General features: G+C 43.1%; 1 protein-coding gene across 2 annotated transcripts; it reads left to right on the top strand.

The window, feature by feature from the left end:
* slc30a2 (solute carrier family 30 member 2) lies at positions 1-16,613 on the top strand. 2 transcript variants are annotated; one of them, XM_040125706.1, is made up of 8 exons: positions 1-77; positions 9,592-9,803; positions 10,211-10,357; positions 11,242-11,395; positions 12,758-12,977; positions 13,504-13,609; positions 15,153-15,287; positions 16,468-16,613. In XM_040125706.1, exons 1-8 carry the CDS (start codon positions 1-3, stop codon positions 16,611-16,613), a joined length of 1,197 nt encoding a protein of 398 aa, XP_039981640.1. The 2 variants fall into 2 exon arrangements, with proteins under 2 accessions (XP_039981640.1, XP_039981639.1); XM_040125705.1 differs by having other exon boundaries at positions 1-83.
* The last annotated feature ends 1,412 nt before the right edge of the window (positions 16,614-18,025 follow it).

The following is an 18,025-nucleotide window of genomic DNA, read 5'->3' as shown; positions in this document are numbered from 1 at the left end:
ATGGAAAGTAACGCCGCAAATTCGGAGAAATCTCACCTGATACACGAGAAGAACGCCAAGACGTATTCCTTAAAACTGCAAAGGTGGGAGAACCGTCGCGCTTCGCGTGATTGCAGCTGCATGCAGAATAACGATGGTGCACGCGGGAGTGTAATGCTGGTTTACCTGGACAAGCGCAGCGTTGAAACGGGGCATGAATCTGATACAAATTGTTCATTAAAAATGGGGAAAAAACTTTTTGATCATGTCAAATGTAGAGTGACCAATAAGCAGGAAGCACATCTGGCTCTCGCTTATTTTTTATTTTGTGAGTTTGAAGTGCAGGAGTGGGTTTTTTTTTTTTTTTTTTTCCCCCCCAGCTCTGCAGGAAACAACCCGTGGACGCCGCCGTGCGAGGCAACGAGGCGGCGGGCGGGAGCAGTCCTTACTGCGGTGCACGTGAAGCGGGCCGCCGCTCCTGCGGGCTTGTTTTACGCGAATGAGCAAATTCATTTCCGCGCTTGGCTTGTTTCTGGACAGCCTGTGACAAATGGCCCCGGGGGCCAGTTCACCCAGCGATGCTAAAAACTCGTCATCTGTCATTATGGGAGGCGGCGGCGGCGGCGGCGGCGGCAGCTCCCCGCACGTTCAGTCTGCACGGGACGAAAAGACACGGGGGTCACCGAGAGTCACACACACACACGGTGAATGCATGGAGGTGATTGTACCTGTAGTACGGGCAGACAGGAAACCACGAACGCGCCCCGCGTTTTTTGGGAGTGAAATATTGGGCAAAAAGACATTCAGAGAGAAAACGACGGATCAAAAAAAAAAAAAAAAAAACGACACCCTTGGCCCACGGCAATAAAAATAATTGTTAGGGAAAAGACGGTGACTGTGTGGTGTTCCGAGATGAGCCTTTCAGAGACCATCGTGCAAGTCCGATTCGTTTTACCGATGCACGTCTGACAGGGAATAGGTACTAAATGCACGTGTTAGATTGTCAAAAGGTGAAAACGAAAACTGGCCATTGAGTTAGAATTAAAAAAAAAAAATCAAATAATGAACAAACAACCAAATCAAATAATTAAAGCAGGATCTTGGGCCACATACAAAGAAAGAAGGAAAATAACCCGATAAACAAGGTTTTCTCTGCACAGTAAATCATATGGATGGGAAAGTCTGCAGCTGATCCACTTCAGCCTTGTTTGTTCAACAGAAAACCAGCTGCTGCAGAAACGCACCGGGTGGTTTTTCAACATCCCGCTCCCGCACCCCGTCTTTTTTTCCACAGTCTCCGGTCCGCGGAGCCTCGGGAGGAATCGATTCCTCGGCCCTCACGGTTCGTATCCCGCGCAACCGGGTCGTCGGGAGGCCTCGCGGTGCGTCTGTCTCCGCGCATCCAGTCAATAACCGACCGATCCCGCCGATTCATCCTTTCACGCCTCCACATCAGCTGTTTCTCACTTCTTTTTTTTTGGGGGGGGGGGGGGGTCGCCAACCGACCCTGTTCGAGACGACGTGAAGTGACAGAAACGACCGGCATGGTGCTGCGCCGATGAGCCGCAGAGGGCGAGGAAACATAAAAAGGAGAAAACCAAACACACGTAAAATAAGGCCTTTCAGTGGCCATTTACACGTGTGATCAGACATTCCCGCCTCTGAGAGGAAAAAAAAACAAACCGTTCAGGGTCACACACATCAAGTTCCAGGAATATAGAGAAGTCGTTATCATGGGTTCAAAGCGCGGCGGTGCGCGAGTGCCGCTGTGTGTTTATTCCCGCGTGCGTGCGTGCGTGCGGGAGAGAGATGTGCATATGGCAGAACATTTGGCATTTCATGCACCATTTCCACCGCGTGTGTGTGTGTGTGTGTGTGTGTGTGTGTGTGTGTGTCCGTGTGCTCACGGTGTCACCTTTAGCAGTTCCTTCCCAGCTGGCAGCGGAGAGCTTTATAGGGGAGCGGCATCGCGCCTTGTTCACATTCAGACCTAAACAGATGCAGTATAATACATTTCATAATGCAAACACACACAGAGGAATCTGTTGATGGTGTGCAGTTTTTTTTGTTTGTTTTTTTAACAATCCGCAGAACTGAACGCTCAGTCAAGACATTTTAATTATCGGTGCTGCTCTCAAATAGGTCACCCTTTACAAAAGGGTTGTGAAAAGGCCCTCTGGCCCTCGAGTCAGCCGTAGCCAAGTGTGCAACTAAAACCATTTGTCGATTAGTCGAACAGTCAATGAACAGAAAAATCATATCTGCAACTGTTTTGCCTGAATTGTCGCAGTCAATTTTTTAGTACCAGCTTCTGCAGTTTGAGACTCCGTTGTGTTCCTTTGTCCTATGAGATGGACACTTTTTGGATTTTAGACTGCTGCTCGGACAAAACAAGCTGTTTTGTCACGTCACCCCTCGGCTCTGTGAAACTGACACTGTTTTCCAACATTTTACAGACAAAAAAATCCTAAGAAAATAACTGGTTGTTAGCTGCAGCCCTTGTCAAGTGATTTAACAGAGTCACTGGTTTAAGGGTCAAGCGTTTCCCACTTTTGGAATAAGACATCAGCAAGAGTTAGTGAGTCATCCATAGTAAATATAAATGTTAATAAGTCCCTGTTAAAGGGTTCTTATTAATCCATCAAGTCTCCGTCAAGACCAAAGCGTTAAAACCATTTTGATGAGACTTGTTAAAGGATGCCCACTATTTTTCCGCTCAAGCAGCGGGCAGACGTTGGGTGTAATGTTATAATAATGTTATAATAATGTTTCCGTTATCGATGAAACTACCAGTTATCTCCTGGATTAGTCGCCTAATCTATAAAATGTCGGTGGACTGTGAAACACGTCCATCGCAAAGTCCAAGGGACCAAGCCTGTGTCTTCGAACGTCTTGCTTTGTCTGACCAACAGTCCGAAAACATGGAACTCTGGCCATTTTTGCATGAAAAGTTACTTGAAAAAACGATTCACTGATTATCAGAATTGTTGCAGATAACTTTTCTGTCAATCAGCCAATCGATTATTGGACTAATTGTCTCACCCCCCAAACGAGGTCATTCAGTGTCACCATGTAGGAGGACGAGCATGGGCCTCAACCCTGGCGACCGAAAAAAGTTGTTCTGATTAATGGCTTATAACGGATCTATAAAGACTTAGTAACTGGTTTATTAGCCTTCCGTAAATCATAAACCCTTTGTAAAGGGGTTTATGATTTACAAGCCTTATCGGTAAACCTTTTAACAAACAGAAATAAGTTTGTGGTCACAGACAGACAGACAGACAGGTGCTCACTCGTTTTGTCTTGGGACATCTTCTCGGGGCTACGTAGGTGTTTACGCTACTGCTTCATTGACCGACGGCGCCCTGGCCGTCCTTGTTAGGGTTGTTCCTGTCAGTGCGGGGAAAAAGTCGTCTTAAATGTAGATTTTTTATTTCGATGCACTTTGATTTGACGACCTCGGAGGGTTTGCAACGCACACTGTAGTTCTGCGGATCGTCTGCTGAGAAAAGGTTCAATCCAGGGCTGCAAACTAATGGCCATTTTCATCATTGGTTAATTTACAGATTCATCTCACAATTCATGAATTAACTGATTAATTAGAATCTTGGGCGTCCGGTGCCCCTTGCGTTTAAGATGCATTCCACATTCTGTATAATCACAGCGTCCCCAGTCTGATTCTGAGTAGGGACCTTTCGTTTGCATGTCATTCACCGTGTCTCTCCCCTTCTTCCCCGTCATTATCTCTACTTCCCGCTTTCAAATAAAAGGCAAACATGCCACCGAAAATGAGACATTTTTGCTTGAAAAGTAACTCAAACAATGAACTCCATCGTCCAACTGATTTGATTGCCTAATCGTTTCAGCTCTAGTTTGATCAGCCAAAAGTAAATAGCAGCACCTGTGAGTGAGGACGATTGATGGACAGGAGCTTCAACGACAAACCAAACCTAAAGCGTGAGATCCAGAACAGTAACCTTACGTCGGAATCACCGGCCATAAACAGGTCCTCTGGATTACTGATGTAATGGACGTTTTTGTTTTCTGGGGAAACACCAACTTTGCCAGGTCCCACGGGAAGTTCGTGAATATACAAAAACAAATGTTTTTCTCTTTGTGCAAAAAAAAAAAAAAAGAGCCAGATCATGTGGATGCAACTATGGCTTTTTTTTTTTTTCAAAAGTTAAAAAAAAAGTCAAACCATGAACCAAAACCTGACCAACACTAACCAAAACCAACCGGCTTTAACCCTGCAATTAAAGTTGGAAATAATAGACGTGGCACCATTTTTGTATCGGTTACATAAAAACATAAATCTCAAGTGATCATTGGAAAAATAAAGCTGCCACTTTAATGCTCCCCTTATAGAAAAACAGAGAGCACAGTTTTGGTTCGTTGAAAACGACAGTTACACGAAAACATGATGACTAAACACAGTGAGTAAGTGGCCTCACTGCTGTTCACAGTGCTTACAGTAAATGTCAGCCAAAGAGTTACTATAGTTGGTGTAATATACAGAAGATCAATAAACGTCCTTTCATATCATCACTTCCTTATTCATTACTGTGTCATCCTGATATTACCCAGCTGTATCTACCAAAGCCTATTTACTGGGCCGTTTGCTCACTGGCAATTGTGATATTTCTGGCGGCAAATGAAGGCAGCATAATCGGCAGTGGGTTAATGGGAGTCTGGCAGAGGATACTGTCGCTGCTGCGGCAGCTTCCGGAAAATCCCTCTGATAATAACCAGCCTAAACGGACTTTGGTCGCCGGTCTGGCTTCTGGTGGCTCATAGCTTGTACAGTAGTATGCCCAGACCCAAAACGAGCGAAACTTACTGTCCTTCCGCGAATTCCGAATAGATGGATAGTTAAGATGTTTACCGAAAACGTTTGAAAAATATCGTCCAAGAATACTTAATCGCGACTCAAATTACGTAAGCTCAACCAACGAAGTCTTTCCAGAGACCGTAGGTAAAATGGTGACTTTGCATTTCAAATTTAGCACCGAGAGCCTGCAGCCGTTGCGGTATATCCTCTGGGGGACGTGAATGTGTGTACAGAGACACAAAGTGATCGATATTAAATAAATACCAAAGCAACAGCCAATCACATACAGTAACTGACTCTGCCCAGTGAAACGTTATTGTTTTATGGGGGTCCGAGACTGTTTCCAGTTACTGCTGCTGGCCGAGAAATAGTCCCGCAGGACACCACGAAGCGTAAAAGAACACAAATTGTGTTTTTTACCGTTTTTTAATTTTTATTAACAGATTAAACAAACGGGAAACTTGTTCATTAGGGAGCTTTAAAAGTGGATATTGTCATCTTAGGACGGGGCTGGGCTAGCTGTTTCTCACGTTTAGTAATATACTACAGCATCAGCTTTTTGTCCACCAGCATCGCAGCTTTGTTTGCTATGCGGCTGGATGTACAGTAGGACCATACACAAGAAAACATCTGTTTCATATTCAGTCCCGGTGAGGTTTGATTGGTTGTATCAGCATCTCTCTCTGTTGGTCTAATGGATTAAATGTCTCAAGACCTCTCTCCTTTTGAGGTGTACTTCCATAACATTATATTACTCCCGATTTATATTTAGTGGAGATTTAAAAGCACCGATGGGGTATTTTACAACTCCAACAGGTAAGGAGTTTTGGCAGAAAGAGTGATTTAGAGATTTGAGTGCTGGGCCAAGTAGTCACTGATTCATCGGCGACCACATCAACCCCTCTGTGCTATGGGACAGTACAGTCTCTACGTATTGCCCCTTTAAACTAATTAGATGACATGAAATTAAATGGTATACAAAAGTAAAGCCAAATTTACACATTTTACTAATTTATCAATCTTGGCTGAATGGATGTCACAACCATTTAAAGGCGACAGAAATCTCTGTACAAGGAGACGTGGGAAATGTCTTTGCAAGCACAGAAATAATAAAACAGTCGACAGATACTTTTAACTTTATGATGCCTGAGGATATTGCAGATATTGGCCAGGACAGGGGACACCATGGTTTCATGACTGTACTGCTCAAACCAGGACAAATTCAACTTAATAATAATGAAATCCAAAAGAGTTATTGGTCTTTTGAACTTGCGCACACAAGATAATGACTTGCAAACATGTTTTGTCCATATTGTTTGCATAAAATAATAATTTATGAGATCAAAATACTGATTTTGCGATTAAAAAAAAAAAAAATGTCCAAAAGTAGACTCCAGGGGCTCTGTACTTTAACGATTATATGTAATCAGTTACAGAAACTAGATTTTTTTTTTTTTTAACTGGTGAAATAAAAACCCACTAAACACTGTTATAATAAACAGCTGTTTGTTGTCTTAGTCTTTTTCCTTTGGATAAATGAAAAAAGGAGACACTAGAGACGCCTACATTGCCTGTTATGACAGAAAAACATAAAATCTAGTAAGTTAGCGTGGGGATACTGAACAAAATCAGGACCAAACAAACAAAAGAACCGATCTAATTGGCAACAGCTTGGTTCGAAGCTTTGACAGCGTTTCAAAGACGACTGCTGCGTGCCATGTCATTTCGGAGTTATCCTAATTACAGGTTCTGACTTGTAAATAGCGTTCACATCGATTTCCAAGTTTTAATTACGACTGGAAAACTCTAATATATCAAACCAGCTCTGTAATCATACAGATCGCCTCGATGACGTGAACGCCCACAAGTCGTTGACAGGGGAATCTTTCCCTACCCGTCCACCCCATGCGACCCTGAAGGCAGCGTAAACCATGCGATGTGTTGTTCTTTACTGTCCAGTACTGTAGTAGATGCTCATTTATCTTAGAAGGAAAACAGAAAATCTCAAGAATATTTTCAGCTTTCAAGAAAAAACTAGTGAGAGACACCCTTTATGAGAAAGGTCAGTCGGAGAGGGGAGTCACAAAAGCTAGTGGAACAGATGTTAGTTAGGAGTGTCGTGCATAAACTAACAGCCACAGTTATTCTCCCTTGAAAATGTGGTAACAGGGTTTATGCAGGTGTTGAAAAGGCTTAAAACGTACTGATTTCAGTTTCATCAAAAAAAAAAAAAAGGCCTTAGAAGGTTCAAATAAAATGTTTTTGTGTGTGATATTAGCAAAAAAGTGTCTGGAAAATCCCCAGTTCGGTTGCTCCAGACCTCTGACCTATGTACAATTCATATTTGGACCATAGATAAATGAGTTATGTTTTAATAAATTAATCCATCCATCCATTCATCCAGTTTCTGTAACTTATCCAGGATGTGTTTAATGATGAATTACTTATATTAGTGGGAATTATGGTGATATATTGCTAGGAAGTGGTGACAAATATGTGATTTCATAAATAAATGCGTGCACTTGGTGAGTGGAATTACTTACTAAGTGCATGAAAGGCACTAAAAACCTAACTATTATATATATATATAACTTTGCACACCGTGCAGAAACCCTGGGTAAATAGATTTGTCGCACCACTGAAAGCAAGTGCAGATTTCCGCCATGTAGTGTGTGCGTACATCTCTGTCACTGTGTGTTGTTTGTTTTGTCCGTATTTGTACGACCCACCATATTGGCCTGTTTTATCTGCATAATCACAACATTCTCGAGGCTTCAGAGCACTCCAGCGTGTATCTATGTCGTATGCATCTATGATGTGTGTGTGTGCGTGTGTGTGTGTGTGTGTGTGTGTGTGTGTGTGTGTGTGTGTGTGTGTCTCGTGCTTATGGATGTGTGTTTGGGGAGTGCTTGCTCTTGTGTTCCAGTGGCATAATTGAACAGAATTTGTTTTCCACTCGGCTGGTTCTTGTCAATGTGGACACCCCCTAAGATGTTTGTGTGTGTGTGTGTGTGTGTGTGTGTGTGTTTGTGTGTGTGTGTGTGTGGTAAATACTAATTGTGGTACACTGGCAATCTCCTATGTGAAGTTTGTGAGGTTAAGTGTGTGTGTGTCTCTGTGTGTGTGTGTGTCTGTGTGTGTGTGTGTGTGTGTGTGTGTGTGTGTGTGTGTAATGTAATGTGTGAGCCCACATTAGTTTTTTTCCACCTCATTAGCCACATCATTGCAGCTCCCCCTCACATGGAAAGATAAGCAAACCTGCTTCATGTGTGTCGATGTGTGTGAGTGTGTGTGTGTGTGTGTGTGTGTGTGCGTTTGATGAAAATGGAAGACTCAGCATTTTGTTCACCAGATTAAAATCCAGTTCTATGTACGCTGCGTCACAGGTGAAGTATATCTACATGTGTAGTTCTCATTTGAACACTGAACAGTTTAACGTGCCATCTGTGTAACCGGGTAGCGACATTAAATACATCCCTCAGCAGTCAGATACAGCACGATGCTGTTTGATCAAAAATATACTGTAATTATGGAAATAACGCAGTGATAATCATTGGAAGTATCTTAATTCAAATGGAGAGAATGCATTATTAATTTTACCGTCATTATCCTTATTATTAGGTGTGGTAGTAGTAATAATGTTAGTAATACTAGGTTTGGTTAAAATCTAAAAATGAGATTTTCATATGATGGCTTTGAAATGCCAAAGAAGCGCTCGCTCGGTGATTTACTGGTCAAAAGATGGACTAAACTCAATTGTAAGGGTTTTTTCAGACTTACATGTAACTGTTTTACGTACAATGTGCGTATTTTCAGGGCATTTTTATTCTTTTTATTAGAGAGCACAAAAAAAGAGAGGTGAAACAAGGGTCCTCAGCTGGACCCAAACTGGGGGCGATGCAGTTGATAGTCAGCATCTTGATCCTTAAGCCACGGAGCTGCCCCAACTGTTGTTTCAACAGCATTTCAATTACTTAAGTTCTCGAGGTTAAAGTATAGTAATTAAATTTCACTGAAACAGCGGTTATATGTAACCTTGAAGTCTAAAAATGTACCTCTGTAACAAATTTAGCCTGGTATCAACCTACACGTGTAATTGTTTTTTGACCTTCGAATCACCAAATCTAGGTCAATGCTGTCCGAAATGATTCATCTGGGTAAAAAGCAAAATCAAAAGTGATAAAACAAACATAACATAACCAATGCACACACACCGCTCCTCACCGCCATTGCTAATCAATTTCAGCTGGTTCTTTACAGGACATCCAGTCTCACCATTCTTCCACTTAGGTGAACATTGACCGTAATCCACTTTGTCAGACTTCTACTTTGGATGCCAGCGTAGCGATTCCAAACGGTAAAGTGCTCTGCTGCAACATTTGTTCAGAAAATAAATCCAACCAACACCCATTGAAATTCAGATCTGTTGTTAATGCAGGACGGACACACACCCCATGCACCAATACATCCTGCCAGAAGTTGCTTCTGTTCTGACCTGAGGTAGCCCAGGCTGAGAGTTCCCAAACCCTTACCCCACCATTGCACACATGGTCCACCAATTTTTCCACTGCAAAACAACAACAAAAACCAAACCTGAACCATCGGGAACTAGACCTGCAATCAGCACAGGGAACAGTGAACGTCTCATTTTGCTCTGCTTCCTTTTCATGTCATCATGAAGTTGTTAATGAAGACAGAGCGAGTCCCTCCTTTACATTTATTCAGTTTTATGTGTAGGATTTAAATATTCCATACCTGTTGTATGTCCCTTGTCCCTGCAGCTCCTTTCCAGACTCCAAAGAGCAGTATCCCGACTTCCCCTTTAAGAATGGAGGCATGGCCGGCGGCATCGAGCTGAAGCGACCCGTCGGCGCCCACTGCCATGGTAACAAAGCCTTGGCGTGTGAGGAGAGTGTGGACAAGCTGCTGGCCAAGAGGAAACTCTACATCGCCTCAGTCGTCTGCCTCATCTTCATGATTGGCGAGGTTATAGGTAAACGTTCACAAGCTTCAAACCTCAGGCATTAAAGAGAACAGGTGATTAGACTTGTCTTGACAGTCTCGACATTCAATTGACTGTCAGAGGAGGCATATGGATCTTCAGGAAACGCGGTTGTCCCTTGCACATGAGTGAAAGGTGTTTGTTGTGTCTGGATTATCACCTTATTGGCTTTACCACAGCAAATATTACATCTGCCATCAGGACAAGGACGTTCTGTAGAAGCCGGCCTGTATGGTATGGAAGATCATTAATGACAAAAATACAGAGTGCTCATACAACAAATTTAGGCACTAATTTAAGTCCGTAAGTCAGAATCTGAGAATCCAAAGGGAGTCAGGGAGACAGAATTGTGGGAACGACAGATGTATCATACATGGATGTTTTCTGGTTTTCTACAGGAGGCTACCTGGCCCACAGCCTGGCCATCATGACTGATGCCGCCCACCTCCTGACAGATTTTGGCAGCATGATGGTGAGCCTGTTCTCCCTGTGGATCTCCTCCAGACCACCCACCAAAACCATGAACTTTGGTTGGCACAGATCAGGTCAGAGCCAGAGATCAGATACCTCACAGCAGATGAATGGATGGATGAACAATGTACTACATTTATTTATTGATATATAAAAAAAACTTAAGAATCATCGACTAACAGAACGGTCACAAAACAGTTCTGGATTAAAACCTTTAACCTGTTCTTTTCAGTGGTGGAGTCCAACCGGTGCCATGTAGAGCCAACCTTGACCACTCTGCCACCTGCAGGCAACGAGTTTTATTAGCGTAGTTTTTACCTTTTTTCAGCAGGTGCCAGCAATGACCCAACTGCATTAGCTATTACACTGAATTCGCAACATGCCAGCCGCGATTGTCAACTTGAAATAGTTTCATCTCCCCTTAATTCTTAAAACTTAACTGATTTACTGCGGCGTACCTGACAGAACGTCTGACCCACAGTGGGCACAAAAAGTTTTACGAGACGTTTTATTATTTGCTGTGGAGAATAAATGTAATGTTTCCTGTCTCCTCTGCAAGACAAAGCTGTCGTTCTCCAGGAAAATAATCTCAGCGGGATTACTCGTCCCTGTTCCGGCAAACCCTTCTAGAAGAATCAGCACTTGTGGCAAAAAATTCAGAACTTCCTGCATTTCTAAAGCATATGCACGGACACGAGTCACTCATGCTGTAAAAATAAGCTGCTACTAAGATGCATTAGAAGCTGTGGGTATGAGAGTTAACGCGGCGCTACACCTCTGCTACATGTGTCTAACTTCTGGGCCTCTACTTTGAGTCTTTGTACTTAATGTCTCGGTCTTCAGTGAGACACTGCAGCCATGCAGTATTCAGATAGAGGTGCGCTGGCTCGCACTGTGTGTGATGAACTGTACTACCACGCTGAAGTGATTAGGGTTCCCGCCTCTCTTCTCTCCGCAGAGATCCTCGGGGCATTCATCTCAGTCGTGTCCATCTGGATCGTTACGGGGGCTCTGGTCTATTTAGCCATCGAAAGGATCGTACGCAACGACTATGAGATTGATGGCCATGTAATGTTAGTCACCTCTGGCTGTGCCGTCATCGTCAATATTATGTGAGTGGTCCCGAGCACAGTGGGTGTTAATGGGTTTAACAGGGTACATTAGAACTTGCGGTAGTCTTGGTTCAAAAGCATGTTGCTACAAAACTTGCACTTGAACACTAGCTGCACCTCAGCTACAACAGGTATACATTTTTTGAAATAAATGTATGTGTGAAATCAACAAAAATGACATGATGTATTGGTTGTATTTAAAATGACCATATTATTTATTTTGTGAGCACATGTTAAATGCCACAAGACTAAACTACCTGTTAGATTTTTGGGTTGTAGCTGACATTACAATTTAGTTTGTCCTCCGCTTTCTTACTTTCTAAATCACCTTGGGATGAAAAACTGGTCCTTTTTGTAAGGTAACAGGATAAATATTTCCATTTTATATTAAAACAAAAGTTATTTTCTTGAGGTAATGAGTTTTATCTAAGATTCCAATTTTATTATCCCTCGGACAACGAGACTAATCATTTGTGATCTCGAGAAATGAGAATAATTTAAAACTTTTGCAATCTTCTAGGCTTCCATGTTCACTCCTTTCCTATAGTGGACATATTTTTTCTGTCTAGAACGTATATCTGATTTTTGAGTGTCATGAAATACAATGAAAACACCCTTAAAATGAATGCAGCTATTCCCTGCGAGCCATTAAGAAAACCATGCACAACATTAAAGGAGGGCTGAAACTAATGGTTATTTTCATTATCCGTTTGTCTACCAGTTATTTTCTCAATTAATCGATTGATTGTATAAAAGCAAATACCAAACTACTAGAAATTCAAAAAATTTTAATATTTAAGATCAAATTGAGGTGTAAAGCGCCAGGTATGTGGGATTCAGAACATTAGTGACATGGCCATTAATTACCGGTTTAACTCATGTGTGGCAAGATTTTTTTTGTCTTTTAGTTACTTTTCTTTTCACGGACTTGTACCGTCTCCTTGAAGGCAGGAGCTGAAAGTGATCATTCATGCAGTTGCTTTGCCATAGCGATAAGCAATCGGGTGTTGTTTACAACCTGATATTGCACTGCCGAGTCCGATGGTTCTGGAAAGTCACGTATTGGAACCAGGACAAAATGCGGAAGGCAAGAATATTTTCAAACCTCAAAACTTTGTTGTTATTTATTTCTTTTTTAATAGGTGTAATCCACATGCTCAGAAAAGGGGGTGGCTGGATCCCAAACAGTCCCAAGGCATTTGAAGGAGATCAGTTGCTCCACCAGATCAATTGCTCCGCGCCCACACGCTCCTCTAATCGATTCAAAGCAGCCGACAATTAATTTTCTGTAGATCCACTAATCAGTTAATCCAGCCGCCATTCGTTGCAGCTCTACAGTAAAGTACCTCTGTCTTTCCGTAGTATGGCCTACATCCTGCATCATTCCACCACCTTCCACGCTCACGGCAGCGGTTATCACCACATTGACGAGGACGGTCAGAGTCCCGTCGGTCACGGCCACGCCCACGCGCTCCTGGGTGGCCACGGCAACACGAGCGTCCGCGCCGCCTTCATCCACGTGGTTGGAGACCTGCTGCAGAGTGTCGGCGTCATGGTGGCGGCGACCATCATCTACTTTCGGGTCAGATATAGATCACATTCATGTTAGGGTGAGACCGAAATGTCAGTTTGGCCCTTTAAAAAAAAAAAAAACAGAACCAGGATCCAGTCATCCTGTGTGATGCACGTTAACTTATATTACGGATTCTTCATTCTTTTTATTTTAATTTATGCTTTCAATTGAGTTTGTTCAAGATATATTCATATTTATTAAATGTTCAGGATGAAAATAGTCCAGTTTTTTGTGTTGTAACAGAATATTCTCTGTGTACATCTGGTAATAGTGAAACACTGACTTTAGTGGGTTATTTTAAAGGCAACGAGTCAATCACAAGTGTCATTTAAAGCCATACTTAATGTGTACAAAATTGGCACGAACGCTTTCATCTTTATTATGGAAGACGGGGTAAAACATTCCCGTCATCGTGCAAGATGTTTCCTTCTTTTCTGCCCTGAGCGTTTTGATGTCTCATGACTGCGGAAAACACCATCTGATGTGTCTTTACTCGCTCTTTAAAGCCTCCATAATCTCTTTTTCTCTCTTTCAGCCTGAGTACAAAGTTGCAGATCCCATCTGTACGTTCCTGTTTTCTGTCTTTGTCCTCTGCACCACCATCACCATCCTCAGAGACGTCTTCAGGATACTCATGGAAGGTACCAGACATACAGGGATCAACAGTTTTTTCTTATGCTCAAAAATATTGGTTATATACAGCATAAGGTGAAAGTCTTCTGGTGTGGTTCTGGTGATACTGATGGGGATAATGGTTTTGGCACCACGTTATGACAAAAAAACATACTGATGGGCCCGATGGGGATGCCGTTATTGAAATTTCAAAATGGGAAAGTCGATAGCTGCCATTTTACCACCACACCTAAGCTACTTACTTACATATACTTACATATATTCAAGTGACCTTTTTGTAGCTCAAACAGGTATTTCCTTATACGAGGTTGAAGCCCGCAAGAGATTCGTTTAGCTTAGCGTTAAGGCCGGAAGCCAACATCTTCGAAGCTCAAAAATTAACAGCTGGTATCTCGGTGGTTTAATCCGTACACAAACAGAAATGTAAAGACCACAACTTGTGGTTTTAAAAGTGTTGGTTGTCCTATTTTTCAACCGTAGACCGAGCCAGGCCGGCTGTTTCCCCATCCTTCCGGTCTTTGTGCTAAGCTAAGCTAACCCGCTGCTGGGTGTTGCTTCATATGTAACGGATGCACGTGCGAGTTGCGTCAATCTTCTCATCTAACTCTCTGCAAGAAAGCGAAAAAGCGCATTGCCCGAAATGCTGAAGTGCCCATTTAAGATGCCACATGAGCTGCAGTGGTAATTCTGACACAGTTGGTCTTCCCCGCCTGCAGCTGTGATCAAGCTGTCAAGTTCTGACCTGATCTGACACGATGGCTTAGAGCCGTCATGTGATGCTTCTGTTCGTTCCTGGGTTCATTCACAACATCACTTTGGCGCAAGGAAGGCAATGATGCCTTGGCTGACTAAATCGCCATAGACGTCTGTAGATGGAAAGCCTCACTAATTATTAATTTACGTTCATACACCTGCTCCATGGTGAGCACACGGAATAAAACCAGCACCAAGGCTTTGCCGAATGAGTGCACAGACCTCTGTGATTTTTGTTAACGCCACAGTGGTTGTAACTCACACGAACAAGAGCACAGATGGTCACATCCTGGGGATGTCCTAAGATTTTCAGGACATTTTAAAAATCTCTTTGCACATGAATGGCTTCACTCAAAATGACCCTTCCAAAAGTAACCTGGGGCATATTTTAAAACATTTAGTCATGACAGAATGAGCCCTATGATGTAAATGTGCAACTTGATGGCTGCAGCATTCATTTTGTATAATATCATACGTACACATACATACTTCAGCCACGGGTTTGTTGCCGTTATTGGCAGCAGTGGCACCTGTGCTCATATATCTATCCGTATATGACAATTGAAAATGTAAATAGTGAAATAAAACATTACAGGTTATCGAAGAAAAAAATGGGAACATCCCGTATGGTACTACAAAATTAACTTTGACTTTTTTAACGTTCAGACATGTGAAGTCGACCTCGCTGTGGCAGTTTAGTGCCATCTGAAGTTGACTGCACTTCGCATAGTGAGCTACAAATTCACAGACGCACTGTCGCACCTGTTGCGTATTCATATGTGGCCTACTGTTTTACAGGGTCTCCCAAAGGAATAGAGTTCAACTCGGTGAAGGAGGTGCTGCTGTCTGTGAAAGCCGTGAAGTCCATGCACTGTCTGCACCTCTGGGCTCTGACTCTGGGCCAGACGCTGGTCTCCGTTCACCTGGCCATAGGTAACGTGACATCGTGATCTCCTAGCACGTCGCTACAGGAGAGTACAGGGAGTTACACAGGAGTCGAGTGTCCCGGTTAAGAGTAGAGAAGCAAAGCGTTTAGCGGAGCACAGGTCAGCAGAGTAAAGAGGGTTCACTAGACAGTAGAATAATCCAGAGCGAAATCCAGTAAAGGTCAAATAAATCCTGCAAAATGGAGTTGAATAAAAAGGAAGGTAGAGTAGAGCAATGTTCGGTCTCTTTAGACAGACTGGGACAGGAGCTTGGCAGTGAAAATGAAAAATAAAGTACAGCAGAGCAGCTGAGAGTGGAGAGCTGAGCACAAAGTCGGAGACAGTTGGGGTAGCGTAATGTAGAGAAATAGAGAGCTATGGGGTGCAGAGAACTACAGGACACAGATGCTTTGAGAAAAGTAAAGTCTGTTATGGAGCAGAATCAGCTGCAGTTAGAAAGAGCTATTGGTAGAATGCTGGAGACACGGAGACAGATCATTGGTGATTTGTAGGAGAAAATGCATTGAGGCACGGATGTTCAACTGAACCGAGAAATGTAGGAAATCGAAAACCTCTACAGAAATCTACAGTAATTACCCACAACTGCTGTATCAACAGCACACAAAAACAGAGAGAACGACATTGAGCTGTAAAGCTCCCTGGGTAGGAACTCACTTAATTAACCTTTGAACTTTGGTTTGACCTTGTTATGGCCAGACTGCACTGAAGATAGTACCGACGATCAGGGTAACATGAAGGCAAATTCGCAGCATTAAGAACTTGTGATAAATTTAGACCACGTTCACAATTCAGCTTGATAAGTGTGGCTGATAAGTTTTTAGTGTTTCAACACACCCCAGCATAGAGATCGATAATTAAGAGAGACGTTACATATTCCAGCTTTAACCAACGAATTTGACAGAAATCTCGAGGACAGCACGTTTGAAAGTTACCACGTGACTCTAGAGCGCTACGGTCTGCATCTGTGTCATCTTCAGTGTGTTAATTTCACGCAGATGGCATTCTGCATTTCAAATACAGCGTCTAACGGCACGAAGTACTTCTCATGCTTTAAATGTGTACGAGGTCCAGAAGAGGGGAATGGAGAAATTAGAGAAAAAGCAGCAGAACAGTTTCCTGTACAACAGACTCACTGTGTTGTTTTCTACGTTCTCGTTTCACGTCAGAGGAGGGTGCTGACCCTCAGTCGGTGCTGCAGGAGGCCACCGATCTGCTCCACGCCAAGTTTGGTTTCTACAGCATCACCATCCAGGTGGAGCTCTACTCTGAAGACATGAGCCACTGCTCCCACTGCCAGGACCCCAGTGACTGATGCCGACACTGGACCGAACTGGACCGGACCCGACAGGGACGGCTCAGGCACATTCTCGTTCTCTCTGGGTGGGCTGCACCAGCGAGAGCTGTAGTCACAATGCAGCTTCCTGTTAAAAAAAAAGTAGATCGAGTTTTCGGTAGATTGTTGTGTTCGCCATTAAGCCACGAAAAAATGACAAAGCGAAATCATCCATGTGTTGGTTGTCGAGGGCTGACGCTGGAGCTCCATGCTAACAAGGAACGTGCCGACCATGGCCTCCTCAAAAAAGGGGTGTATGGTGCTCCAGTCCTCTAGGTTTCACGGGGTTTTCACCAAATTCTGGGACAATTTCAGAAGGAGAACTGAGGTCAAACTTCACACCGGGTACATAAAGTGCTGTCTTAAAAAGAAATCTATCAAGACTAAAAGAAGGTGGAGCCCTGGCGAAGACAGTTTTGCCAAAATGGTCCTGTCCTGTCCTAAAAAATATGCAACAGAGCCACAAGACCTCTTCCATCTCGTCTCCTCCTTGTTGTCCTGTCACTTAAAGACAAAACGCAATATCGATCGCATTACAGTGCTATTTATCAAACGACTGCTTATTGGTAGAGGGAACAATATCTATAGTAACAGTATAATTTGTTCACCAGACTCACTAGCTAGCTCACATCTAGTTTACAGCAGTTGCAATCCTTATTTTCCGAGAAGCCCATCACCGCAGCTCAAAAACAAAGTTAAAAAAAAGCATGTTGCTGGCGCTTGAACGTGTTCTTCACATTTGTCCATGCAGAAACGTTCTGGGTAATACGCTGCCATGGAATCTGCATCAATATGACCGTGACCAGCGTGAACAGCAGGGGTCCATCGCGAATGGGACAAGCTGATGTAATAATGACAAGTTTAAGGATGGAGTATGGAAAAAAAAAAAAAAAATTAAGCTGGGTTTATATTTATGCAACTATTTCAGGAGAAAACTAATTTTAGTTGTGCAGTCTGTCCAAGTGGGTTTTGCTTTATGGAAGGAGTCACTGCTGATTGAAAACACTGCCTGATTTTTAGCATTCCCCCATGAATTAAGCAAACTGCCAGATACAAGAGCACGTATTGTTCCCACTCACTTTACAGCACTAGGGCTACTGCTTATTTTCTAACTTTCCCGATAATCCTACGTAAACACAATAATGCTCCAAAATCCCAACATATTGGTACGGAGCACACAATCCTTTAACAAGAGTGTGCGCTACACTGTTAGTATGGAGCACCTGATGTAGTGATCTGCCAGGGACACATGGATGACTTTGATGTCTGTTGTTTCAACGCTAACTTTACCAAAATGATCATCTACCAGATACTCACTCTAGAGTCCACTGTCGTCTCCGTTTCCATTAGCCTGCCTTCCACTACAGGTCAGAAAGGGAGATCCACACCGC

The sequence above is a fragment of the Xiphias gladius genome, chromosome 4, assembly GCF_016859285.1.
Source record: "Xiphias gladius isolate SHS-SW01 ecotype Sanya breed wild chromosome 4, ASM1685928v1, whole genome shotgun sequence".
NCBI classification, from domain to species: domain Eukaryota; kingdom Metazoa; phylum Chordata; class Actinopteri; order Istiophoriformes; family Xiphiidae; genus Xiphias; species Xiphias gladius.
This window is presented reverse-complemented; position numbering and strand designations above follow the sequence as displayed.